The sequence below is a fragment of the Meriones unguiculatus genome, chromosome 14, assembly GCF_030254825.1.
Source record: "Meriones unguiculatus strain TT.TT164.6M chromosome 14, Bangor_MerUng_6.1, whole genome shotgun sequence".
NCBI lineage: Eukaryota > Metazoa > Chordata > Mammalia > Rodentia > Muridae > Meriones > Meriones unguiculatus.
Genome location: NC_083361.1, coordinates 39,527,378 through 39,553,533, shown reverse-complemented (window position 1 = coordinate 39,553,533; position 26,156 = coordinate 39,527,378). Strand labels below are relative to the sequence as shown.

At 39.7% G+C, this 26,156-nt stretch overlaps 2 protein-coding genes across 4 annotated transcripts in view; both read right to left on the bottom strand.

The window, feature by feature from the left end:
- Nell1 (neural EGFL like 1) overlaps window positions 1–26,156 on the bottom strand; it is a 951,197-nt gene that overhangs the window by 313,828 nt on the left and 611,213 nt on the right. The window lies entirely within an intron of this gene.
- LOC110563435 (probable isocitrate dehydrogenase [NAD] gamma 2, mitochondrial) lies at window positions 3,505–12,859 on the bottom strand. The gene has a single exon (XM_060367219.1). The coding sequence runs from the start codon at window positions 8,629–8,631 to the stop codon at window positions 7,453–7,455; it is 1,179 nt and encodes a 392-aa protein (XP_060223202.1). The 5' UTR covers window positions 8,632–12,859; the 3' UTR covers window positions 3,505–7,452.

Genomic DNA, 26,156 nt, shown 5'->3' with positions numbered 1-26,156 from the left:
GATTTAATAGCTTTACTCTCCACCATAGTAAATAAATTTTTTCTGATGTGAAGATCTCGCTGCTGCTTCAAATTCCAATGGTACACACGGTGTCAGGAAAATACCAAGGACCAAGCATCCCTCTTCAAAATCCTTCTGACTGTGCAATCAGCTTCCTACCAAAGCTGAGCTTGTAATGATACTGTCAGTGCTCTCAATGTCTGTGATGCCTCCCACTCTGGACACTTTCTTCAAATTTTCCTCTGATCTGTAGTAGTTTAAAATTACACTACTAGCTGGGTACAGTGATGCATGCCTATAATCCCCACACTCTGGGAGGCAAAGGCAGGTGGATCTCTGTGAGTTCCAGGCCAGCCTGGTCTACAACTTGAGCTCAGGACAGCCAAGGCTATAGAGAGAAACCCTTTCTTAAAAAAATGATAACTGTTTTTCTCCCTTTGCCCCTCCATGTTCTCTCTCTCTGCTCCCACCTTCCTTCCCCCATAAGCATGAACCCCTCCCCTTCCCCATCCTGTTGCCCCAATAAACCTGAATTTATATAATAAAAAAGAAAAACCAAATTAATTAATTAATTAATTATTAAAATTACACTATGGTATCTACCCCAACTTATTATTTTAGATTATTTTATTTCTGAAAATTATACCTGGAGCTTTGGGATTTGGGACTATTTTCTAGGACTAAGGATATATAACACCCTCTCTTTCTTTCTAGTTTTTACTCTTTTGAGTTGTAGGGTTTACAGGCCTGTACTACTATTTCCAGCTTTGCAATTATTTCATCTAAGTAAGCATATCACCTCTAGTCTAGGTTTGCTCTCTTTTTGTCAGTTACTACTCCAAAGGAAGAATTTGTATCCTTAACTTCATGGTTTATTATTTGTGTGAGCTGGGGCCAGGGGGGTTGTTATTGTGTGACAGGAGCCATGTGTGTGGATGTGGACTGTATGGTGGAGAAGCTGTGTGAGTATGGGTGAGGTCATAGGGATTGTAGGATGTTCATAAACTGGTACCATAGCACCCCTATGAGGATCAGAAGACTATTTGTGGGGATCAGTTCTCTCCTTCTACCATGTGTAGATCCTGGGATTCAAATTCAGGTCCCCAGGCTTAACGATAAATGCCTTCAGCCACTAAGCCATGCCATTGACTCCTAACCTCATGTTTTTAAAATGTCATTGCCACTCAACTCAGGATGCAGGATGTTCTAATATGTCTGAAAATTCTTTTTCTTTCTGGATAACATTAGTAACTTCCAATTTTCAGGGATGAGAGTTAGTAGTGAAAGTTAAATACTGGTGTGCCCTCTAAAGCTTTAATCCTATCTCTCTACTGACCACACAATTGGCCCTGAGTGAGATACTGAACTTGTCATTATTCCGTCATCATATAATAATGTGAGAATTGTACTGCTAACATATAGGAAACACTTAGAAGAACACCTGATACATAGTAAAAGTTTAAATACAGCAGCATTTCATTTGCCTGTGAGCCATACAATTTTCTTGTATGGAGCTGCAGAGAAACAGGAACCTTTAGATTTGAGATAGCGCTGATGTTTCATCAGGTTTTGTAGTACTTGGGATCAAGGCCACTCACTCTGCCTTCCTGCCCTGCAGTTTGTAGAAGACAGATTTAGACATGTCTTTAATTCTACATGTACTTATAAAATTGTTCCCACATGGAAACATGGATCTATGGCAGAAAAATAGTCCCCTTCACATAAAAATGAGAGCTCACCAATCTCAAATGCTTATGACTATTCAAAGATGATGATTCTAGGGTTACCTGGCCTCAACTCATGTTGGCGATACTGCAGGAAATTTTCTTAGTGTTAATGTATGAATTAAGTAAACAATAAATGCAAAGCATGCAGAATAAGGAATGGATCACAATAGACAAAATATATCACATAAACTGTAATTATTACCTTTAACCTAAGGTATCTCCTATGCAAGCACTGTTCTGATCAATACTAGAAGGTCAGCAAGAGATATCCCTACCTCCAAAGATCATGTAATATATTATGACAATTATCAAATAGATTAGTTGTTTTTGCAAGACAAAATGTAAGATGAAGGTGTTCAAACTTGGGGTGTTAGTAGAGGGTTCCTTAAATAATCCTTGGTTGGCCAAAGCAACCAAAGCAATGGGGGGGATAGAGTTGACACAGCACGCATTATGAAGCAGAATTCACAGATCCTAAAGCAAGGTAAAAGGTGAGGGGGAAAGAGGAAAAACATAAAGGCAACTTTTCTAAGCAATGCTTTTGGTAATCAGCGCAGACAGGGAAAGAAATGATCATAATAACAGAGTGTGTTTCCAAATATGGCCACATATCACTTTGTATTTTCCTGGACTCTGTGAAGTAAGGCTTTAACTCTCCCCCAGATCCTAGGGCTAACCCTAACCCTCAAACCATTTCCTTATTCTTTTTTTTTTTTTTTATAACATAACTGAATTGTTATTTTTATTTTTTTTTTCAATGCAGTTTATTCAGGAACATTGAACAATCCTCGGACCCCGGGGAAAGCCAGCCCACAGCTTAAATAGCCTCTGGGTAGCCAACCCAGGCATGCCACGGGGGCAATGCAGATAGGTCCACATACATGGAAGCAAGCCAGATCCTCGGCCTTAGCCAAATGTGGAGTTGTTCGTGATTGAGAACACTCACCATCGGGAAGGTGGAAGGCGGAAACCAGCTCCATCTTTAAGGCATAGCATTCTGCAGCTCTCTACAGTTCCCCCTTTTTGTTTTAGACGCATCAGGCAAGAGTAGAGGTCTGATCTCTGATATTAGAAATAAATTGGGACTTTGTACAGATGTTCATTTAGGTGTCATCCACCCAAAGAGCATCAGACCCGTCCAATACCTTTTTCTCAGAGGCGGGACCTGGGGCATCAACCCGCATGCAATCAGACATGTTCTTCTCTGGGTTCTAAAGCGGCTGACCCTGAGTGCAGTGCTTAGCCTCGCATCCTGAGCGTATCATTTTAGCTTTTTATGGTATCCAACCATGCTTGGGCAGAATGACCAACACAATTCTTTACAGACCTGGAAAGGAAAATTCTCAACTTCATATGGAATAACAAGAAACCCAGAATTTCTAAAACAATCCTCTACAATAAAAGATCTTCTGGAGGTATCTCCATCCCTGATCTTAAGTTGTACTATAGAGCAACAGTTTTAAAAACTGCATGGTACTGGCATAGAAACAGAATGGTGGATCAATGGAACCGAACAGAGGACCCAGAAATAAACCCACACACTTATGGACACCTGATCTTTGACAAAGACGCCAAAACCATACAATGGAAAAAAGATAGCATCTTCAACAAATGGTGCTGGTCTAACTGGATGTCTACATGTAGAAAAATGAAAATAGATCCATACTTGTCACCCTGCACAAAACTGAAGTCCAAGTGGATCAAAGACCTCAACATAAAACCAGACACATTATATTGGCTTGAAAAAAAAGTGGGAAATACCCTAGAACTCATTGGTACAGGGGAAAACTTCCTGAACAGAACACCAACAGCACAGGCTCTAAGAGCAACAACCAATAAATGGGACCTCATGAAACTGAAAAGCTTCTGTAAAGCAAAGGACACCGTCATCAAAACAAAGCGACCACCTACAGATTGGGAAAGAATCTTCACCAACCCTTTATCTGACAGAGGACTCATATCCTTATTCTTAAATCTGTTTTATCTCTAGGATGTTCTTATCAATGGAATTTGGAAGTAACAGACTTGAGACATTTTCAAGTCTAAGCTTTAAGAAATCTACTGCTTCAGTTTTTCAGCTTAGAAACTAGATACTGTCCTATAAAGATAGCATGAAGAGACCCAGTTACCTCAGATTTAAATGTGGGAAAAAAAAACTGAGGGTTCTGACAGGCAGCTATTACTGTCAACATCCATGGGTCATGGGTGTACCAGCCATTCCCAGCACTCCCTTTAACCTACAGAATGATGACATACAATCATTTGTCCTAAACCACTAGATCTGGGATCATTTAGTAATAGACAATGAACGATTTTTTTCCTGTTTTCTTTATTCTTCTCTCATTCAAAACATCTCCACTGCAGCCTTCCATCTCTCCACTCTTCCTAGTCCCCTATCCACAAAAAAAGGAATTCTTTATGAAGGTCAGCTTTGACTCTACAAAAATAAATAAATAAATAAACTAGATAGCATAATGACTAAAGAACTCATCCAGTGTTGACACACTTCCTATGTGAGGCAGACTAAAGGTGAATGTCAACTCTAGTATTTGAGTGATCTAGTATTTGAATAAGTGATGTGTAAGATCACAAATCAAAATACCTGGTAAGAGAATGAGCTAAGTTAGAGAAAGACAGAGAGCATGCTGCTGTTTCTTATGTTCCAGGGATAAAAGCAAAGCAGAGTGACTACTAAAGACAAAGATGAGATGATGGAATATAAGTTCAGAAAGGTGAGATGATCAAGCGCAGTAAAGCAAACTCAGGGAACAGACTTGGCCCAACAGGCACCAACTTTCACCTCCCTGTGGGCTCCAGCAATATTTAGAAAAGAGCAATCTTGGAAAGGTTTGTAGATGAAATCCAGACATGAGTATTTGCAAAAAATTAGTTTTTCTAGTTGCCAACACTTGTTTTGTGACTGGAACCTTTCACTCACTTCCCTGTTTTCTTCCATAAATACTTAGAGTGTGTGTCAATGAAGAGCCTGCCCCTGTCTTAGGTCCTGACTCTGTAGTGATGGATTCCTCAATCACTCTTACAGCTTAAGGCATATTGCATTGTGTGTTCTTAGCTGGCTTTCTTTAAAGAACAAAGGGAAGACACTGAATGGGGAATCTTGAAGAAGGTGACATGATTCATTGTGTTTCAGTGAGGACACATTGGGTAGATTACAGGAAACAGAAGAAAGCAAAATAATCTATATGTAGACACAAGTTAACAGGTGATACTTTAAATTAAGATACTGAGAAGCTTCCAATGCACAAACATGCATTTTCATATACACATGCATCCACACATGTGTAGAAACATAATACACACAAATGCATACCATATATACACATGCAAAAAGAAAAATGAAATAAAAAGGAGAGAGAATCAGGGGACTTGGTGAAGATACTGTGCTCTCCTGGTTGAACATGTGTTACAGTAATACTAATCTATGCACAATACCTTATGTGGGAACCTGCTTCCCTTCAGAGTCCTCATGTACCATAGCATGCACTGGGCAATAATGAATATGGTGATTCTGGAAACCTTGGTGTTATGCAATGACCAAAATGTGGCCCTTTCTTTGCCTTTTCAGCAATACTATGACATTGGCACCGTTATTATTTCACTCAATATACAAGAATAGCAATCCAGTGTCAACTGTTTCATTAATTCAAAAAAATGTATTGTATATCTTCTGGGTACCAGTCATTGTGGTAAAGTTATGGAGAACAAGGATGAACAGCTTCATGCCACTTGCTCTAGAAATACTCAAGTGGAAAAGCCTAACACTGAAAGTGGGGAATGACAGTAAAGGGTGATCTCCAGAGTCTGGTAGAGTCAGATGGCGAACATTTTTATCCTAGGGATAAACTCTAGCTTAAACACTTCACCATAACCACCACTACTATCCTGGCCACTGGTAAACATAGCTGATGTGTAGGCATCTGTCGGCAGTTGAACTGGTTGTGCTTTGAATAAAGCCATAGTATTACCTAACTTCCCTTGTCTCTGTGATGAAATACATTGACTAAAGCAACTTAAGGAAGCAAGGGTTTATTTTGGCCTACACTCCACCTCTAATTGTGGTGGGGGAGACTTAGTGGCTGGGACTTGAGGTGGCTGGTCACAGTGTACCTGCAGTCAAGAAGCAGAGTATAATGACTACCTAAGTTTTAGTTCATTTTCTTCTTTCTAGTTGTCTGCCTGGTGGGTCTTCCCACCTCAATTTACCTAATTAATACAGTAATCATAGTCATGCCCAAAGGCTACGAATATTGAGATAGATCCTCAGAGGACTGTCCAAAACCTTGTCGTCAAAGTGAGTCTAGGTCTTGTCATGTTCAAAATTGGTATAAACCCCTACATACCTCTAGTGTTGAGAAAAAGGGTCATAAGTAGGGAGTAGGTTAGTTACTTTGGCCACTGTGGCATAGTAGGTGGGGACAGCAGAATAAATCCTTGCTCTGTCCACCAAAAAACAAAAAACAAAAACAAAAACAAACAAACAAAAAAAACCCACTGGTGTGGTCTGGGTCATGTAAAAGACAGGCTACCAACAAAATCTTCTCTAGGTGTTTTAAAATCCCCACTCGCCTTCTTCAGGAACTTCCTGTATGTAGGATTGCCTATCACTTCCTCCTCAAGCAAAATCCATCCAACTCACCTAGCCGTGCATGCACACACGGTACGTGAGAGAGCCGTTCTGTGACCTTTTCATGGTCCCAGATATAGAACGTTAATGTGTGATAATGAAGCGTGCCACAGCTGATAGATGAGATATGACGATGGTGCCAATGGCTCTGCTTTTCCCAGTTTTACTTCCATCTACATGCCATTCCTTCTGGTGAAATCACTGTGAACTTGTGTAATCATTTTGACATTTTCTACTTAAGAACGTCTTTCATATACCACTAATATTTTTTGTTGTTGTTTGCATTACACCCAACTATAACTTTAAAAATCACGGTAAATAAAATGTAACAAAAATAATGGCAAATATTTGTTAGCTCATGGCTTTTGATTTTTTGCATGCAATTTTTCATAGTTAGCAAATAAATCGCATGAAATTCCAAATCACTGTGTGGTGTGCATCCCAAGGTTCTGTTTATGAAGCGGAGAACGGCTCTGTGACTGGAGGGATTTGATAGCCACATTTTAAAGTTTAACCATGGCCTTTCTAGGAGTGCTTGAGGGGTCCAGGAGGGAACCCACATACCAGCAAAACATCACAGGGGATGCCTAACACAAATATCTTATGTAACATCATGGAAAGGAGGACACTGTGGGTGTGAAGCCTTCTGCATTAGTTCAGCTTCATACATACTTAGTAGGCAAACTTTATTGCACTGATAAACTCATTTTTTACAGGTAAGCAAGACCCTCTTTAGGGGTAGGATTGCTAAACTTCAGTGCCTCAGATAAAGAGAAAAAAAATACCTTTTTTTTTTTTTTAAGATTCTAAGAAAGCCCCAGAACTTTATGAAGAGTTCTGATTTATTTAGTATATAATATTCCAGAGAGGTGAGGACTTTGGAATAGACTTTCAGAGAAATTTCTGTTTGTCCATATTGCAATAAGTATTGCTAAGTAAACCATATTTACTCCATTTAAATTTAATGAAAAATCAAAAGTGATCCCTCCTTCTCTTCCAGGGAATTGGAGTCAATGTTGATTTTCAATTCATCCTGGATGGAGTTTCTAAGGTGGTGAGTCAAGTGTGGGACAGGAAGAATCATGGATTACGACGGCGTGCATGGGATTTCATATAGTCCAGGATGTAATTTACAACACCTGATGTGGTCCCTTGACCCCCCACGTCTGGTGTGCAGATGGCTTTATCTTTTAAGGACGCCATGATGGCAGTGCGGATGTTGTTGGCATAGATGTGGAGATCCAGATACTCCAGCATGATGCAGCTGGTCAGCAGTGTGGCGACAGGATTAGCAATGTTTCTATGAGCTAACTTTTCACCTATTTGCTTTGAACCCACCTCAAATATTGCATAAAAGTCACCATAATTCGCTCCAGGTACAAGTCCTGACCCTCCAACCAGCCCTGTACAGATACTGGAGATAATGTTGCCATAAAGATTGGGCATCACCATGACATCAAACTGCTGGGGGTTGGTTACCAACTTCATTGTGGTGTTGTCTATAATCATACTGTCTAAGGTGATATGAGGGTAGTGAGCTGCCACATCTTTACAGCACTGAAGAAAGAGCCCATCTGACAGTTTCATGATGTTGGCTTTGTGAACAGCTGTCACTTTCTTGCGCCCCATCTTCTGAGCCAACTTGAAGGCATACTCAGCAATGCGCAGAGACTTGGCCCTTGTCACGATCTTTAGGCTCTCTACCACCCCTGTGACACTCTCATGCTCCAGGTTAGTATACTCGCCCTCTGTGTTCTCCCGAATAACGAGGATGTCTACATCCTTGTGTCGGGTCTCCACACCAGGAAAGGTCTTGAAATGGATGACACTGGCATAGAGGTCAAGGACGGTACGAAATGTGGTGTTGTGAGATTTGAAAATGGCAGGCAGATAGTGATTGGTTGCAATGTTGCCCTTCAGAGCTACACGGTTCCGACGGATGGCCATAAGAGCATTGTGGATAGCTTCCTGACTGGAAGTAGAGGTCACCCATGCTTCTTCAAAGTCCACTGGCACACAATTTGCTTTGAATATTCTCTTGACATGAACCATAAGCTCAGGCCCGATGCCATCTCCAGGAATCATAGTCACTGTGTGTCTACCACCATACTTGGCTGAGGGAACCACTGTGTGATGTAAGCAGACATTTCTCCAGGGTGTTACAGGCTCACATACAACTTTCTTAGAATGGCCAAGAACAGTAAGTTGGAGAACTGTCTTCACAGAAGAGCTGGCTCTTGCCAGCATCTTCACTCTCATGGTTGTCTGCTTGCTCTTTCTGAGAACTGCCTTCCTTTGGAGTTCTGAGACACTGATTCTTCCTTGAGTCACAATTCTCTCTCCTGCCTTACATTCTGCTTGACAGACATTCTACTCTAGTAAGAATGCTAGATATGGAAATATCAGATGTCTAAAAACTACAAATGCTTTGGGAGTGGTTAATAATTCATGCATCACATTATATGTGCTATGCCCTGCAAATATGATCTTTTTAGAATAATAATTTTTGGTGAAGAAAATATTTATTCTTCTCTCATACCTTATACCCCAACCAAAGTTTCTCCTCCCTTCACTCCTCATTGTTCACCCCCACAACCTATGCTCCCTCGACCTATTCTGTCTCCCTGTGCCCTTCTTAGTGCAGCAGCCAACAAGTCAGTCTCATATTTTTGAATTTTAATGCATGTATCTTTACATTTTGATCATATCCACCACCTCAACTTGCCTCAAGCTCCTGCCAGTAATGCTAACACATCTCCCTTCAAATTTTTTGTCCTTTCAAAAACAATCACTAGCCTGATTAGAACTTTCCATGGTGACAGGCCATCTATCAGAGCCCATCAACACACCAGTGGCCATATCCCTAAAGAAAACCATCTCTCTTTCCCAAAGGCCTGAGTCTGGAGAGCTTACAGGCTCCAGGGGAGACCTACTATTGTTTTGCTCAACAGTTGTATTATCAAACTGTCTTTTAAATCTGTTTAAATTCAGAGATTTGTGCCGCTGATCTTTATCTTGGTCAGAGAAACTTCCTTTTGCAGTAGATAGTTATTAGTGCAGAAACTCATCCCTAGTTACAATACTGATAAGTGGCTCTGAGTAGAGAGTTATAGACAGTACAGCTACATCAACTTCCTCTAGCCTGAGGATCAGGAACATCTAAAAAATGTGAACTACTGTAAGAGCCAGAGAATGGAGAAGAAAGGTATGCAATGATGTGTTCTAGAAATTATATAACTGTCACACACATAATTATTTTTCATCCGGAATTTATTTTTCAACAATTATAGAGTCACAGAAAAACTGGGAGAAAGATAGTGGCATTACTCACATACACAGGTCATGACATTGGCACAGATTTTCCCCTGGTCAGAATCCTGCCTACATATAATGCATGTTTAGTAACCAGTGAATGACCACTGGCAAATTTAGTAAACAATGAATGACTTTTGACACTCACAACTTATGGTTTGCTTTAGGGTCTTCTTCCAATGGTAAGCCTGATATAGATTTTTGCAAATATATGATGCCATATATCCATTGTTACAGTATCATAATTGGGTTTCCTCTTAGACACATTCTAAGAAAAACACTTGGTAAGATGTGCAATTCCTTGGAACTATATATATTTATGGAGCGAACATCCCTGAAGCTGACAGCAAAACATGCTTTAATAATGTTGCTTCATCCTGAAATGTGGGAGCCACTGGGATAAGAAATGACCCTAACAGGATGAGCACCAACATCAGGGTGAGGACAGGCATACAAAAAATAATGCTTCCAGAGAGATTTAACTGAGTAGACTGGACTAAACCCAGGGACACTGAGCATCATTCTAAATGTATTTAACAAACTGAAAGAAAGAAATGCTGTTGATGAGAAACTGGGCAGCATTGGAAGACCAGTAAAATGGGTGAAGAAACATTATCAAAATGAGTTCAGTTACTGAATGCTATGTTTCTGGAACTTGGAAGATGTTGACACAATGACCTCCAGTGAGTGGCTTACTAAATAAGTCAGAAGCCCCTGATGAGAGAGCACGGGTGATGATATAGACTGAGGAGTCATCAATATATCAGACAGCCTCACAGGAGTGTAAACAGTAGCCTAAAGCAGAAGATTACAGCTTTGGTTTTGCTATTACAGATGACAAATGACATTCACAGGAGACATTTTCATGCAGGTACACACCTATACGTATATGTTTGCACACACAGAAAATAGCAGACCAAATAAAGCAAAAGGTCTCTAAATTACTTTGTAAAAAAAGTCACAGAAAAGCAAAATTGTACTAGCAAAATGATTATGAAATCTATTTATTTGCTTTAAACCACATCAATTTAAAGGGAAAACATAGATGCAAGTCTAATAATATTAAATCTATACTGAACTATCTATCAAAGATACAGTTCAGGTTTCTCCGGGTAAAATAAGAGCAGCATGCAGTAACCCACATTAAGAAAAATAATTATAATCTCAACATCAAAATGTACAGAAATTGTATTTCCATGTAGTCATCATGCTAATATTATAGGACACAACTGACTGAGCTTCTCACCTGAATGACTGTTTTACTCCAGATATGAAAGTCTTAAGGTCTTAAGGGTAACCTCACTCCTGTTTCTCTCCTATGAGGAAACTGGTAAATACACATGTTTATGCTAGTTTCTCTTTTTAGTTAGCTATGTAAAAAATCAAGGAAACAAGTACACATATAAATCCATAGTTCATGGACTATAGCCCATCAGAATTGTTAAAACATTTTAAAAAATCTTTATGAATTCTATAAGAATTTCATTCCTTGTAATTTGAACATTTTCACCCCTCCCCATCTCCTTCCAGATTCACCACCAAACTTTGTGTCCTCATTTTTAAAAGCCACTCAATCCCTTTGGTACTACCTGAATGGGCTGAAGATGCAGACCCACCAGGGGCTGCATCCTAAAGATAACTAAGCCTTCCCCTCAGTAGCTATCAGTTACCTAGAGTTTCTAGGCTAATGGTGGGAATTTGTGCCCTCCTTGTTCTTCTATGCTAGATTTTTTTGTTTTGTTTTGTCTTCTGCCTTGAGTGTGTACAGGTTCTGTGCATGTTGTCCCAAACATTGTAAGAATTGCTATGATTACAATAACAACAGATCATACACATTTCAGAAGATATGAGCCAATGAATTAGGGCCAATCCTCCATCACATACAATCCAAGATATGGTATTGAAAACCAATTGGATAAATGTTGCAACCTCTGAGAGTAAATGTGGGATGAGCCTGAATCACTGGAAAAGTAATCCATTCACAAGCGCTTTAAATTAAAGGCTTACGTGTAAGTGCAGTGTTGTTGGGTCATAGCCGATTGTGGGTGGCACAGTGATAAACTCATGCCAGTGTGGTCACTAGTGCAGAAACAGCATAAGGAAAAGATGACAACAATGAAGGGGCTGTCAATATTTGAAGTCTTAGAGTATAGCTCGAGAAGAAACTTTCTGGCATGCTGAACATGGAGAGAAAGGCATTGTTATCTAAGGCAGGTGACATGTCCATGGACAGGACAGTCAACACTTCCAGAAAAACCACAATCCCAGAAAAAGGAAAGTATGATCAGTAATAGGAACCAGAGACTCATTGGCAGCCTCAACAATGAAGTCAGATTACTGGTTAACAACATGCATTCCAGAGACAAGTGGCCTGCTACATCTGACTTCTGTTTCTGTGTGTGTGTGTGCGTGCGTGTGGAGGCAGAGATCTAGTTGTCTTCTTTGATCACTCTCTACCTTATGTTTTATTCTTTATATTTTTGCACGTGGATGTGTGTGTGTGGTGTATACCATGTGGGCATACATGCTCATGTATGTGACACCTGTGTGAACAGGTACATGTGCATTTACGTGTATGTGCATGTGGAGGCCCAAGGACAACGCTGAGAGTCTCCCTCAATCACTCCGTACCTTACCTTATCAATAAGGTTGGGTTGAAGTCAAGCTCATTATTACAGCAAGTCTGGCTAAGCCAACTTGCCCAGGAATCAATACATTTGAGCTGCCACACCCACCTAGCATTTACATGGGTGCTAGAGATCAAAACCCAGTCCTCACCCTTGATTGGCAAAGGCTTTATCTGTGAAGACTCCTCTGTAGTCCTCCACTTTAATTTTTAAGACCAAAAAGAGATAACTTTCTCAAAGAACCTGAATCTCATAAATTTAGGCAAATGAACAATGAAGCAAGCACGAGAAATACACTTGACTCCCTCTGGCTCCCTAACACTGAACTTAGAGGTACGCACCACCATAGCTGGCTATTTACATGGGTGCGAAGATTTGAGTGCAGGTCCTCATGCGTGCACAGCAAGCAATTCACAGACTTAGCCATCTCCCACCTCCTACCACTGTATTCTCTTCACATTGTAAGACCAATTTAAAACCTGCATTCCAGTGAGAAGAGAAACATAAAATAAAAATGGATACACAGATGGCAGACTGATAAGCACGCAGATCTCTTAACACCACAGTAAAAGTGCGATGAAACAAATACAAATACCTCTACTTTCAAAGAGTTTAAATTCTAAACAGACTTGAAATATATATTTGTAATATATATATATATATATATATAAAATAACTCTCACACTGTGTGTATGTGTGTGTATGTGTGTGTGTGTCTGTGTGTGTGTGAGGAGATGTGATGCTAAGTGGCCTTTAATGACAGGGCTGGAATGACTTACCTACATACCTGGTAAAGATATATAAGAGAGAGACTCCAGCTATAAGGGATGACATGTAGCAGGGAGGTACAGATGAAGAGAGAAGCTTTCTGAAATGCAGAGGAAATTGAAAGGCTTACAGGGTGCACTAAGTGTTCCGGGTTGTTTGGGTTTGCTTTGGAAAATAGGTCCAGACAAAAAGGAGAAATAATTGGGGCTAGAGACTAGGAGTGTTGAACGACAAACTTATGACCTCTATGATAGGCGCAGCATGGAAGGATTCCATGTAAAAATGAAAGGCTTTAAGCTTTAAGTGACATGAATTCAAAAACAAAAGCATGCATTTGAAAGAGTAAGAGACAGGAAACATCAAGGATTATGGTGACTTTATGGCAAGACTTGCCTTGATACAAACAGAAAATTTTAAATGCATGTACACACACACACACACACACACACACACACACACACAAAGAGAGAGAGACAGAGAGAGCTCATGGAATTCATTTGATGTTTCTGAGAACTAACTCCTTGATAATATTTCATTGTATTTGTATAAACCAACACAGTGTTCCCCATGTTCAAGAATTTACAAAGCATGTTGATAATTATACAGAACTACCAATACATGTAAACCAGCATCTAGGTAAAGCATTCTTAAAAAGAATGTGTTGATGATTACCCTGTCTCAAAGACCTACTGAAATTCTATATCTCTTTTTATTTTTCCTATTTTTTAAGTTTGCATATATACAAAGGTCAAGAGAATTACTGAAGATAAATGTTTGAAAACTAGAAAGCAGCTAAAGGCATGGTGCCTGCTCCTTAGACACCGAAAGTCAAGGGTCAAGTGTAGCACAGGAATAAAAAATAATAATTTGGTTTACAAAATAGAAGGAAAACCTAGGGACTGGCAGATGGAAGTAAGGGGACAGTGAGCTAGAGTCTGTCTAGAATTAGATACCGAGTCAGTTCCTCCTCATCCTGCCCTGTCAGAAGGCTGTGGCCCCACTAGCCTAGGAGAAGATGAGTTTGTTCTTTGGTCCTAAGAAATAGTGAGTACAACTAAACACAGACTACCAGGAAAGAAGAACATCATACTGAGTGCGAGAATGTGGCTAACACTGCCTGGGCAAGTGTATTGAAAAGTATTTTCAACAACCTCCCAAAATCTAAATATAAAATAGTGGCAATCAGGTGTCCCCAAGAAAAGAGCCCCAGCTGAAGCCTATCAACTCTCACACCACAGGTTAGTGGTTACAGTTGCACTGCTCAGATCTCAAATGTGAGTGAAAAGCAAGGGGGCTACTGGTGGGAAGCTTCTAAATTAAGAAATAGAAACTAAGACAATTCAAGAGGCAAACACTAGGAGGTTGACATAGAAGACTACTTTATGCATCATCACTAATGTCTGAAGAGGAAAGGGACAAAAACACTCATGAAACAAAAACAGTATATTCTGAAACAAGAACAGTATGTTCTGAGAGACAAAGACAGGGAAAAAAGAAATAAAGCTCTGATACTGAAAAGGTCTACAGAACTAAAAGAAATGAGAAAGTATAGGATGGCAAAATGAAAAATTTGCTCAGAAAGAGTTTTCATGCACATAGGGCATGAAAACTCATAAAACTGCAAGACCCAGCATCAATGTCATAAGGGTGCTAGCAAACAGAACGGAGGACAAAACATGTATGAGTGAAAGAATACAGAATTCACCAAAGTCATAAAGCAAAATATTTGCACATCTAAAGTTGATGAGTGTTTCAGAGTGAAACAGTCCACTGAGTACCTATCAGAAAGAAGGAAAATGAAACCATCTTATTCTAGTATTATTTCTATTGCTGTTATTGAAACAAACAAATAAAAATCTTGACAAAAAGGAGAATAGAAGAAGAGAGCACTTATATTGTTTACAATTCCAAGTTGCAGTCCATTGTTTCAGGAGTGTCTGGGCAAGATCTTAAGCAGCTGGTCACATCATGTGCACAATCAAGAGAAAAGGGATAAACACATCCTTGCTTGCTTGCTTCAGATTAGCTAGCTTTTTTTTTTTTCTTATACTATTCAGGATTTCCTGCCTAAGGAATGGTAGGACCCACAATGGTCTGGGTTTTCCCACATCAATTAAATATCAATATAATTTGTTGCAGACATATCCATGGGCCAACCTAATATAAAAAATAATTAACCTGATTTCAGTGGAATTGCTTTAAGTTTCTCTCCTTTTAGTTTGATGTTGGCTATAGGCTTGCTGTATATTGCCTTTACTATGTTTAGGTATGTGCCTTGTATCCCTGATCTCTCCAAGACTTTAAACACGAATGGGTGTTGGATTTTGTCAAATGCTTTTACAGCATTTGAGGAGATTATCATGTAGTTTTTTTCTTTCATTTTGTTACTACAGTGGATCACATTAATATATTTCTGTATATTGAATCACCCCTGCATACCTGGGATGTAGCATACTTGGTGAATGATATCTTTGGTGTGTTCTTGGATTCGGTTTGCAAGTATTTTGTTGATTATTTTTGCATCAATGTTCATAAGGGAGATTGGCCTGAAATTCTCTTTCTTTGTTGGGTCTTTCTGAGATTTAGGTACCAAGGTGACTGTGGCTTCATAGAATGAGTTTGGTAGTATTCCTTCTGTTTCTATTTTGTGGAATAGTTTGAAGAGAACAGGAGTTAGCTCTTCTTTGAATGTCTGGCAGAATTCTGCACTGAAACTATCTGGCCCTGGGCTATTTTTGGATGGGAGACTTTTGATGACTGCTTCTATTTCCTTAGGGGATATAGGACTTTTTAATTGATTTATATGGTCTTGATTCAGCTTTGGTAAGTGGAATCGATCAAGAAAATTGTCCCTTTCATTTAGATTTTAAAATTCTGTGTCATTTTGAAGTAACTCCTAATGATTTTGTGGATTTCCTCATTGTTTGTTGTTATGCCCCCCTTTTCATTTCTGATTTTGTTATTTGGATGGTGTCTCTCTGCCTTTTAGTTAGTTTGGCTAAGGGTTTGTGTATCTTGTTGATTTTCTCAAAGAACCAGCTCTTGGTTTCATTGATTCTTTGAATTGTTTTATTTGTTTCCAATTGATTGATTTCAGCCCTGAGTGTGATTATTTCCAGCTGTCTACTCCTTTTTGGTGTGTCTGCTTCTTTTTTTTTCTAGGGCTTTTAGTTGAGCCTTTAGGTTGCTTGTATGAGATGTTTCAAATTTCTTCTTGAAGGCACTTAGTGCTACGAACTTTCCTCTTAGCACTGTTTTCATTGTGTTCCATAAGTTTGAGTATGTTGTGTCTTCATTTTCATTAAATTCAAGAAGACTTTAATTTTGTTCTTTATTTCTTCCCTGACCCAGCTGTCATTTAGTAGTGAGTTGTTCAGTTTCCATGTGTGTGATGGCTTTTTACTATTTCTGTTGTTGTTGAGATCCAGCTTTAGTCCATGGTGAGCAGACAGGATACAAGGAATTATTTCAATCTTCTTGTATCTGTTGAGGCTTGCTTTGTGAGCAACCATATGGACTATTTTGAAGAAGGTTCCATGAGGTACTGAGAAAAGTTAAATTATTTTGTGTTTGGGTGAAAGGTTCTGTAAATGTCTGTTAGGTCCATTTGATTCATGACCTCTGTTAGAGATATTCTTCCTTTATTTTTGTTTTGTTGACCTGTCCTTTGTTGAGAGTGGGGTGTTGAAGTCTCCCACTATTAATGTGTGGAGATCTATGTGTGGTTTACGTTTTAATCAATGTTTCTTTTACAAATGTGGGTGTCCTTGTATTTGGGGCATAGATGTTCAGGATTGTGATGTCTTACTGGAGGAATTTTCCCTTGATGAGTATGAAGTGTCCTTCCCCATCTCTTTTTATTGATTTTGGTTGAAAATCTATTTTATCAGATATTAGAATGGCTACTCCTGCTTGCTTCTTGGGTCCATTTGCTTGGAAAACTGTCTCCCAGCCCTTTATCTTCAGGTAATGTCTATCTTTGTGACCTAGGTGTGTTTCTTGTATGCAACAGATTTTTGTGTCTTGTTTATGCCTGCTCTTTGATCACCTCCCCCTGAAGGGGGGAACAGCCTTGACATGCCACAGAAGAAGGCAATGCAGCCACTACTGATGAGACCTGATAGACTTGGATGAGAGGGAAGGGGAGGGGGATCTCCCTTATCAGTGGACTGGGAGAGGGACACTGGTCAGGAAGAGGGAGGGCGGGACTGGGAGGGGAGGAGGGAGGGAGGTACAGGGGGGAAACAAAGTGAATAAACTGTAATTAATTAAAAAAAACTCCCTTTAAAAATTATTAACCAAAACTCTGTTCCCAGGTGATTCTATGCTGTGTCAAACTGATGCTTAAAACTGAGCATAGCACCTCACTAAGGAACCTAAAGAAAAGAGAACCAGAAGTATTTTGGTTTTTGATATATCATATCCTAACCTGGAATTATACCTTGAAAATCCAGAGGAGAAGCTGATTTATAGAGTAAAATGATTTTTAAATCACTAGTTTTAAATCAAAAGCATTTATGTTTTGTTCATTATGTTCCAGGTTTCTAAGCAACCCATAAATATTCAGCCAACATGTTTTTAGAGAGACAGTCTCAAAACTTTCCCATCAGGTACATTTTATCAAGTGTTTCACCAAGCTGGAGCAGTAATACAAGGAGGACTAAAGATAATATGGCAAAGCCCAGGGCTACCTTCCACAGGAAGAGGCAAAGGGCTTCCCATGCCATGATCTGAGAGTAAGCCTAGAAATCAACCAAAATGGGGTGGGAGGGTTTCAGATGAAACATCTAATGTCTCACAGGTCATCTATTTCTTGAATGGGAACTTAAGAATAAGTTGTGTTAAGTACATAATAAAAATAATCAGGACAATGATTATTGATGGTAAGGGGAACAAAGAGTCTTACATGCAAGAAAATCAATGTCATGTATCCCATAATTTCTTCATGACCATTGCATACACAGGCACATTAACAAAAACACCAAATACTGACCTAACAAGGGTGTAAAGGAGTGACCAGCAGCCAAATTAACTTATGTGGTGGAAGTTCACCTACAAATTGTTAAAATTGGAACTACAATTATGTATTAAGAAGCACACTGTTTCTACAGGAAGCAGCAAGAGAATCTGTAAACAGAATTGCGCATGCTTGCCTCATGCTTAGGATAGCAAGAAGGGTTCCTTAGAGCCAGTTTTAAAGTAAAGCCTGTCAAGGCAGTGATGTGTGAGAGTTAAAAGCCACAGATGCTCTGGGTTCTAATTCTGGTTGTTTCACTTACAGCTATTGGAGTCTGCCCCTGACAAAACTGTTTATGACACTTTTACTTAGAGCTATGATTATCTAGCTCGGAGCAACATGGTGATCCCTCGCTGCCTCAGTTGCCTCTTCTGTAAATGAGGGGAATATCTCCTTATAGAGATTGAACACTTACAACTTGAATGTTGCCTAGGTCATTACTATTCATACAAATACAGTATTTTGGAGCAGCCTCAGACCAAATAAATAAGACAAAAATAATAGGCTATTTCACTACATTTAAACTCAACTTGTACAGGTTGGCCCAAATTTAATATTTAAAATTTTCAAAAACACAGCTGGATTGTAGTATACTGAATACTTTGATAGCCAAGAATAGCCTCTTAGTGTCCTCATTTATTACTTATTCACATATACAGAAAATCCCTCCATTTACATAATATTGGAAACACTTTATATCCCAATCTCCCTTCATTTAACAATTTGAAAAATTGATGTAAGGTATTAATATGTCTTCCAGATAGAAATGAACTCCCATTTATAATCCCCCTTACCATGAGAAATTATTTGAAGATTTGTCTTCACATTTTGTGAATGCTGACTAATTTTTAATAATTCTCGAGCCCATGTGAGTATGAGCTAAAACTTATTCACCTAAAGAAAAAGCAAGAAGCCATTCAATAACCCTCAAGACAAAATATCATTTCCCTCCTGCAGATGAGGACTCTGTCTGAGGCATGCTGATTAATTAGTGTCTGGGATGCCAGCTAGAAGACAGAGCTTTCCTTTGCTCAGTTACGGCTTGGCATGGAATGCCAGAGCATAGAAATGTGCTTCCTCAAGTGATCAAACAAACGGGTGTTCCATGTGGCTTTCAATTCCCAATTAGCAGAGATTACATTAAAAAAAAAAGACACCAGTATGATCTGGACTGCAGATGTGCCATGTGTGCATATCCACACTGCCAGTTACAATGTTGCAACTTCCTCTGCCTGTTCACAGTAACCCCTAATAAAGACATTCTCATCTGACTGAAGTCTCAGGGAAGGGGATCTTTCTCTTTCCTGAGGCAGCCTGGAATACTGCCTGTCAAAGGTAATTACTAGCAGAGCAGAGACCCTATTGCCTGCCTATTACCCTGTTAACACATCCACATTACGCACAAAGGATAGGAGCACAAGATGGGGAAGCTTTCTAGAGGCCTGGCTTATGGTACTCACCAAGGTCAGTGTGTCAGAGAGAAGATAACGCAGTGCGACTAAGGAACTGTTTTCAGAGGCAAATGAGATAGCTCAGGTTTGCTAAAATTAATTTCCCGCCACAAGTGACAAAGTCAGGGTCTCCTCACATCTACTGACAAAGTTTTGGCTGCTGCTCAATAGAAATATTTTGAAAGTTTCATGTTGGCTCTGACCATAAGCACAGGATGTGGGCTGTCAATTTCTGTGCAAGGAAATTACAGGGGACACTTTAATTTCTGCACATTTCTCTGGAGAAGTGTCAGCTGCTCATTTGCAACATCAGACTTGATGGTGGGATCTGATGGAGTCTATAAAGGAATAAGGTAAATTCTCAGTGGAACGGTGTTTTGCATGTTGAATGTTCTGTGAAGAGAAGCTGAGGGAAGAGTACTGAGTGTGATGACAGGTGTCTGTCATCCTAGAACTCAAGAGACTGAGGCAGGGGAACTCCAAGTGTGAAACCAGCCTGAGCTAAGCAAAAAGGCAGAGGTCAGTGTAGGTAAGACGGTGAGATATCATCTCAAAAGCCACACCAAGTTTCTGTGGTGACTCTAGGTTATATAGTCACATCTGAAGGATGTAGTTAGGGACTTCAGCCGACTGTTCTGAATAGTGTTCCACTCTGTATACTCACCACATTTTATTAGCCCTTTGTCAGTTGAAGATGCCAAGGTTGTTTCCATGTCCTAGCTTGGCAAATCTCCGTGGAGTAGGATGTCAAGTCCGTTGGATACAGGCCAAGGAGTGGGATAGCTGCCTCATATGGAAGGCATATTTTTTAGCTTTCTGAGAGGATTCTCCACACTGATTCCCATAGTGGCTACACTAGTATGCAATCCCATCAACAGTGCATAAGTTTCCCTTTTGCACTTTTGTATTTCCTCCAGCGTTTGTTGATTGTTTTGCTGTTCCTTGCTGTTCTGACTAGGGTTAGATAAAATTTCAAAGTTGCTTGGATTTGCATTTCCCTGATTCATAGAACGATGAACAATGTTTGAGATATTTCTTAGTTGTTTTTATTTCTTTTGAGAACTCTCTTCAAGTCCTGACCCTGTGTTTTGAAAGGGTCATTTGATTTTTCAACTATTTGATTTTTAATGTTGTTTGCATATTCTGCATATTAATCATTTGTCAAATGTATAGTTGGAAACCTCTTCATTCAGGGGCCTCCTTTTCACGTGGTTATTTCTTTAGCTATTCAGAAGTTTTTATATTTTATAGGGTCCCACTTGTCAATTATAGGACTGAATTCTTAGGCAAATGAGTTCAGGAAGTCCTTTCCTACATATATATCATACAGGGCACTTCATTGTTTTCTTCTAGCAATTTCAGTGTTTCAGGGTTCACATTTAGGTCCTTGATCCATTCTGAGATAGTTTTCAACATCTTGGTCAAAATATTAATGGCTGAATTTATATGTGCTCAAGTTTAGGTCTTTGATTTTGTTCCATTGGTCTACATGTCTGGTTTTGTTACAGTATATTATTGATTTTATTACCATTACTCTGTAATATATGTTGAGATATGGAATGGGAATCCCCCAGCATTGCTTAGGATTTTGCTTAGGATTGTTTTGACTATCTGGAGACTTGTGATTCCATATGCACTATAAGCAACTGAGAAAAACGGACAGTGGAATAGTCTTCCCCATGGAAGAACACATCAACTAGTTATCTAATACCAAATGAAATACCAATACCAATGCCTTGAAAACAAGCAAACTGAAACAAAAAGAAAGGAAGGAAGGAAGAAAATGAAGAACAGGGTCAACAAATGGAATGAAGGGATGGAAGTAGGAAAAAGATAAAGAGAAAGGAAAAGGATGGAAAGAGTGAGAGAATGGACAGAAGAAAGGAAATAGAGAAAGAAAAAGAGAAGACAGAGAAAAGAGACAGTGGGCAGGGGAGAAAAGAGGAAATGGCCCCATGTACATACATGTACCTCTGAACCAGAGGGAAAGTTGGCAAAAGCAATGTTGCAAGATATGTCTTCTTAGGGATCATTTCACAATGACTCTGTTTAGTTTAGGTTATGTCCAAGCCTCTTAAAATAAGGCACCTGACAGCCAACGACCCTTACCTGCATGCATTCTGCACATACTTTCCTCTTTAAACAGTGCATTTAACAACCTGATATCAACCTAGGACTCCCTTCTGCATCACCCCTCTCCAAAGAGTAGAATATTTTTCATTATCAGTCACCATAAAGCTTAGATTCTAACCCCGGTTATGCCTAGGTAAGAAACACTGAAATCTGACACAGCCTAAACTGCTTTTAGTGGATATGCTAGAAGACAAGCTCTGTCTTCTAAGTAAACTTTTGGGGAGAGTCCCTCATTTACCATCTTACACATATGTACTGTTGGGTGTTCTTGTGATTATTAACATCCAGTGTGTTGGGTTTCTACCTTATGCCTTAAATCATAGCACTCAGGAATCAGAAGCAGACAGATCTCTGTGAGATCCAGGCTACCCACATGTACATAGTGAATCTGAATCCAGGGCTATTTAATGAGAACCTGCACTATAAGAAGGGAGATACACAGTAGAGGTGAGGTTATGTAACTTTAAAACTGCCCCTGAGAAGAGAGAACCAGCAAAACAAGCTTCTTATCAGCCTTTCAAGTCCTCTCGTCCGTGTGGCCCATCACTCAGAACAGTGTGTCTCACCTTTCTATCACCATTTTGAATAATTTTTTTGCTACTTCTGCAAGATCTCTTGGTCTTGATTTAATTCTTGAATAATATTCCAAGAACCAGAAAATACCTTTCCCAAACTCTGTTCATTGATTACATAACTATCTTAAAAATAGCAGTATCAGCCAGGGGTGGTAGCATACACCTTTACTGCCAGCTTTAGGAAGGCAGAGGCAGTTTAAGGCCAGTCTGGTCTACATAATGAGTTCCAGGACATCTCAAGATACATAGAGAATCTCTCTCTCTCTCTCTCTCTCAAATAAAAACAAACATTTTTATTTTAAAAAAGCAGTATTCATAGATCTAACCACAGATCTACCTTTTACGTTGCTTCTAAAGACATCCCAGTGGAATTTTTTTCTATCGGGTTTCAAATTCAGGCCAACACTTTATCAAACCCCACTCTTTAAGTACACAAGAAATAAATCACCAAAGTACTACTGAAGGGAAGCCACAATCTCTATCTTTGGTTTTCAGCAAGAGATTATGAACAATTACATAAAGATTGTTCAGTAAAGGTAAAAATTACATATCATGTTATCATGAAGGAAGAATGTTTGGGGAAAAAAATGACTGATGTAAACAGCAATGAGAACCCTGATCATCTGCTTCCTGAGTATCTTTGGAACAGAGGCTGTTCTGTGCAAAGGACATGGTAAGACAGTAGTTCTGACTTGTAATGGAATCAGTCTTGTGTGGGAAATGGTGACAGATGTGCAGAAGCAAATGGAACTGAAGAAAGTGTGTGTTTGGATACTGAGGGACCTAGAATATCCTCAGTGAGGCGTGAGTCAATTATTTAGGGAGACAACATTTTTAAATCATTATGAATCTGTGTGTGTGTGTGTGTGTGTGTGTGTACACACTCTTAAATGCTGAGCCATTTCTCCATGCCTCTGTGAAGAAATTTTATTAAAAAAATAAGCACTCTGGCAAAATACCATAGTAATGAGAACAAACGCATGGAATTAGAGAGAGCATGGCAGTTCACCAATAGAATCTGAAAATGCAGAGGACTTCTTTTAAAGAAAGGACTTCTCCGTGTACCTTAATAAGACCATTTCAGAAGGAACTCGGTTAAACTTCTACTATATTTACAAAAACAAATCCATAAATTCAAGAGAGAAAAAAATCTTTATCAGGCAGGACAACACCCATAGTGCTTTGGAAAGGAGATCAGAGAGGAGAAAAAGGCTGTCCACTAAGGAGACGTGCAGAAGGCAGCTTCCTGAAAGCTTCTCATCTAGCGCCCTAGTTCTATGGAAAGTTGCTGCCCACCCTTGGGCCCACTGTTTGTCTGAGCATAATCTTGTCAAATTGCATTACAACGTTCTCTCAGAAACTAGTTCAGGGAGGATGTTTTGCTAAGAAAATGTTTGTTTAGATGTTAGGTCTATCGTGAGTGATCCAAACAGAGAGGCCCATTTGGATCACAGAATATCCTGGAGGCTTCCTAAGGATGGCAAATCTGTTTTGCAGCCATTCAGAAACAGGTAATGGCTTTTCTAGGAAACAGAGTGGAGAGCTCAGGTGCCTGACAATTTAAGGAAGCTGAAGGGTCAGCTTTAGGCAGTTCAGCTCCCATGGATATGTGAGCTTAATACATCTTACTGCTAATCTCAATGTGCCAGAACATTGGCACCCACAGGCCACCTTATACATGAGGAACACTCTGTCGTTCCACTAAAGGCCTCCAGACAGTCCTAGCAGACTTTATTTCTTTGTTTGAAATGCAAACAAAGGAGATCTATAATTTCTGGTACATTGTTTCTTCCTTCCATCTACTTGTCATTTCAGAGCATGCCTGCTCCCCTTGCTCCCCTCCATGTTGGAAAAAAGTAAAAGGTGGCACTTCTGGAAGGCTGTGAGGCTTGCTAGTCACTCTGTGATGTCCCTCACCACCACACTGCAAGCCCACAGTGGCCATCTTCCCCTAGCCGGACTTGTTCAGAGACGGGTGACAAATGTACTGCGAAAATAAGGGATGGAAAAGGTCAGCCTGTTGGTCTTTTCAGCAGAGATCACCAGCATATCTGCCACCTTCACAGACAAGAGTAATGGTGAACACAACCTGGCTAGAGAGCACTGACAACACTGTGGATCAACTTAGCAGATATCAGCTCCCTCAGGCAGGTGTAGGCCATCCTTTTGGTTAATTCCTAAACTCCTTCTGCACCCCCTGCTGTCTCTCCCATGAACTCCTTTCTCCCCTAAACTGAACAAACGTTACTTTAATATTAACCTTACTCATGATATTTAGTTTATGCATTTGTTTTCTGGGCATTGGGATTTTTAAAGTCATCTATTAATTCATTCTGAAGGCACAATTTCCATAATATAATTTCTTGGGTAGAAAGGAAATGGCTTTCTTCCATCATTACATTTTCTTCAGGTACCAATATGAATGTTCCATTTAGCCTTGCAATTAGTCTTATACTTAGCATATGCCGACTGCTCAGAGACACATTTATTATTTTCATTGCCTAATGCTGTAAAAGAGATGCTCAGTGTAGTTCAGTACCTAACATTTCTCAGGCAATTTTGACAGCTGAAGGGCCAGACATATGGGGAGGGAATCTTCACACATATGCTGTGCTCTTTCCTGCAACTGGTTCCTAATGTTTCTGCTACAGGAATTCTTCCCCTTTGTATTTACATCTTCAAACCTAAGACCTTATTTATCTCGCACATGTCTATTTACATTCAGGAGTCAGCATAAAAACAGCACCCTCGGGCTCCCCTCCCCACTTCTATTCCCCAACTAAGAAAGACATTGAGGTCTCTCTCCCATGTTCCCACAGACTTCAGGCCTTCCCCATTACAGCACAGATGCACAATGTTGTCACTGCCTGGTTTATAGTCTACAGCTCCACGAAACCAGACCCTTCAGTATCAAAGGCAACACTTTGTTTCCTTGGTTTCATGTCATATTTCTCCTTTAAACATCTGAGGTATTCTCGATTGACTAATATGTTTAGGATAAATAGTAGGACTGCCAAATGCCCCACCTGTTTGTCCCATATGGAACTGCCAATGCAGTCATTAATATCTCCTTCACCCACTCTCAGAAGTATTGTGAATGGATGGGCATAAAGGTGTGTGCCACTACATCTAACTTCTGTCTCTCATTTTGCTCTAACCCAGCAGTTCTCAGCCTTCAGGTAACGACCCCTTTGGGAGGTCACATATCAGATACCCTGCATATCAGATGTTTGCATTATGATGCATAACAGTAGCAAAGTTACAGTGATAGAGTATCAATGAAGCAATTTTATGGTTGGGGTCACCACAACATGAGGAACTGTATTAAAGAGTTACCCCACTAGGAAGGTTGAGGACCACTGCTCTAACCCTTGATGTAAAGTGTTGCTTTAACTCCTCCACTACATGTTCCTGCTATGATGATCTGCCATGCTACAAGTGCAGCTAATCGACTAAGCTGTTCTGGATTGAAACCTCCAGCACTGTGAATTCCCAAACCCCTTTCTCTTTGTAAATTGTATTTTGTCAGCAACACAAAATTAACACAAACTTCTCATTAGTCCATGTATTTCCCCCATGCTTTCTGACTTACTAAGAATATTTTCATTATTTTTGACAAAAAGACTGAAAACATAAAAGAACCTCAAAATGTACCAATTTGTTCAAGGAATGAGGAGGTAACACAACCAGTTCAGATCCTCTGTCTGCTTAAACCTATTCCAGAACGTCACTCTGAAGCCCAGATGCTCAAAGGGATCATCCAAAGCCAGCAATCTGTTTTCTCCCTGAATGCCTGTGCCATACAAGTCCTTTTATCCTGATCCATTCTGTCACCTTGAAGCACTCTCCTAGAAACATGCCAACATATATCTAGACCGATTATCGATGGCTGGCTGGTTCC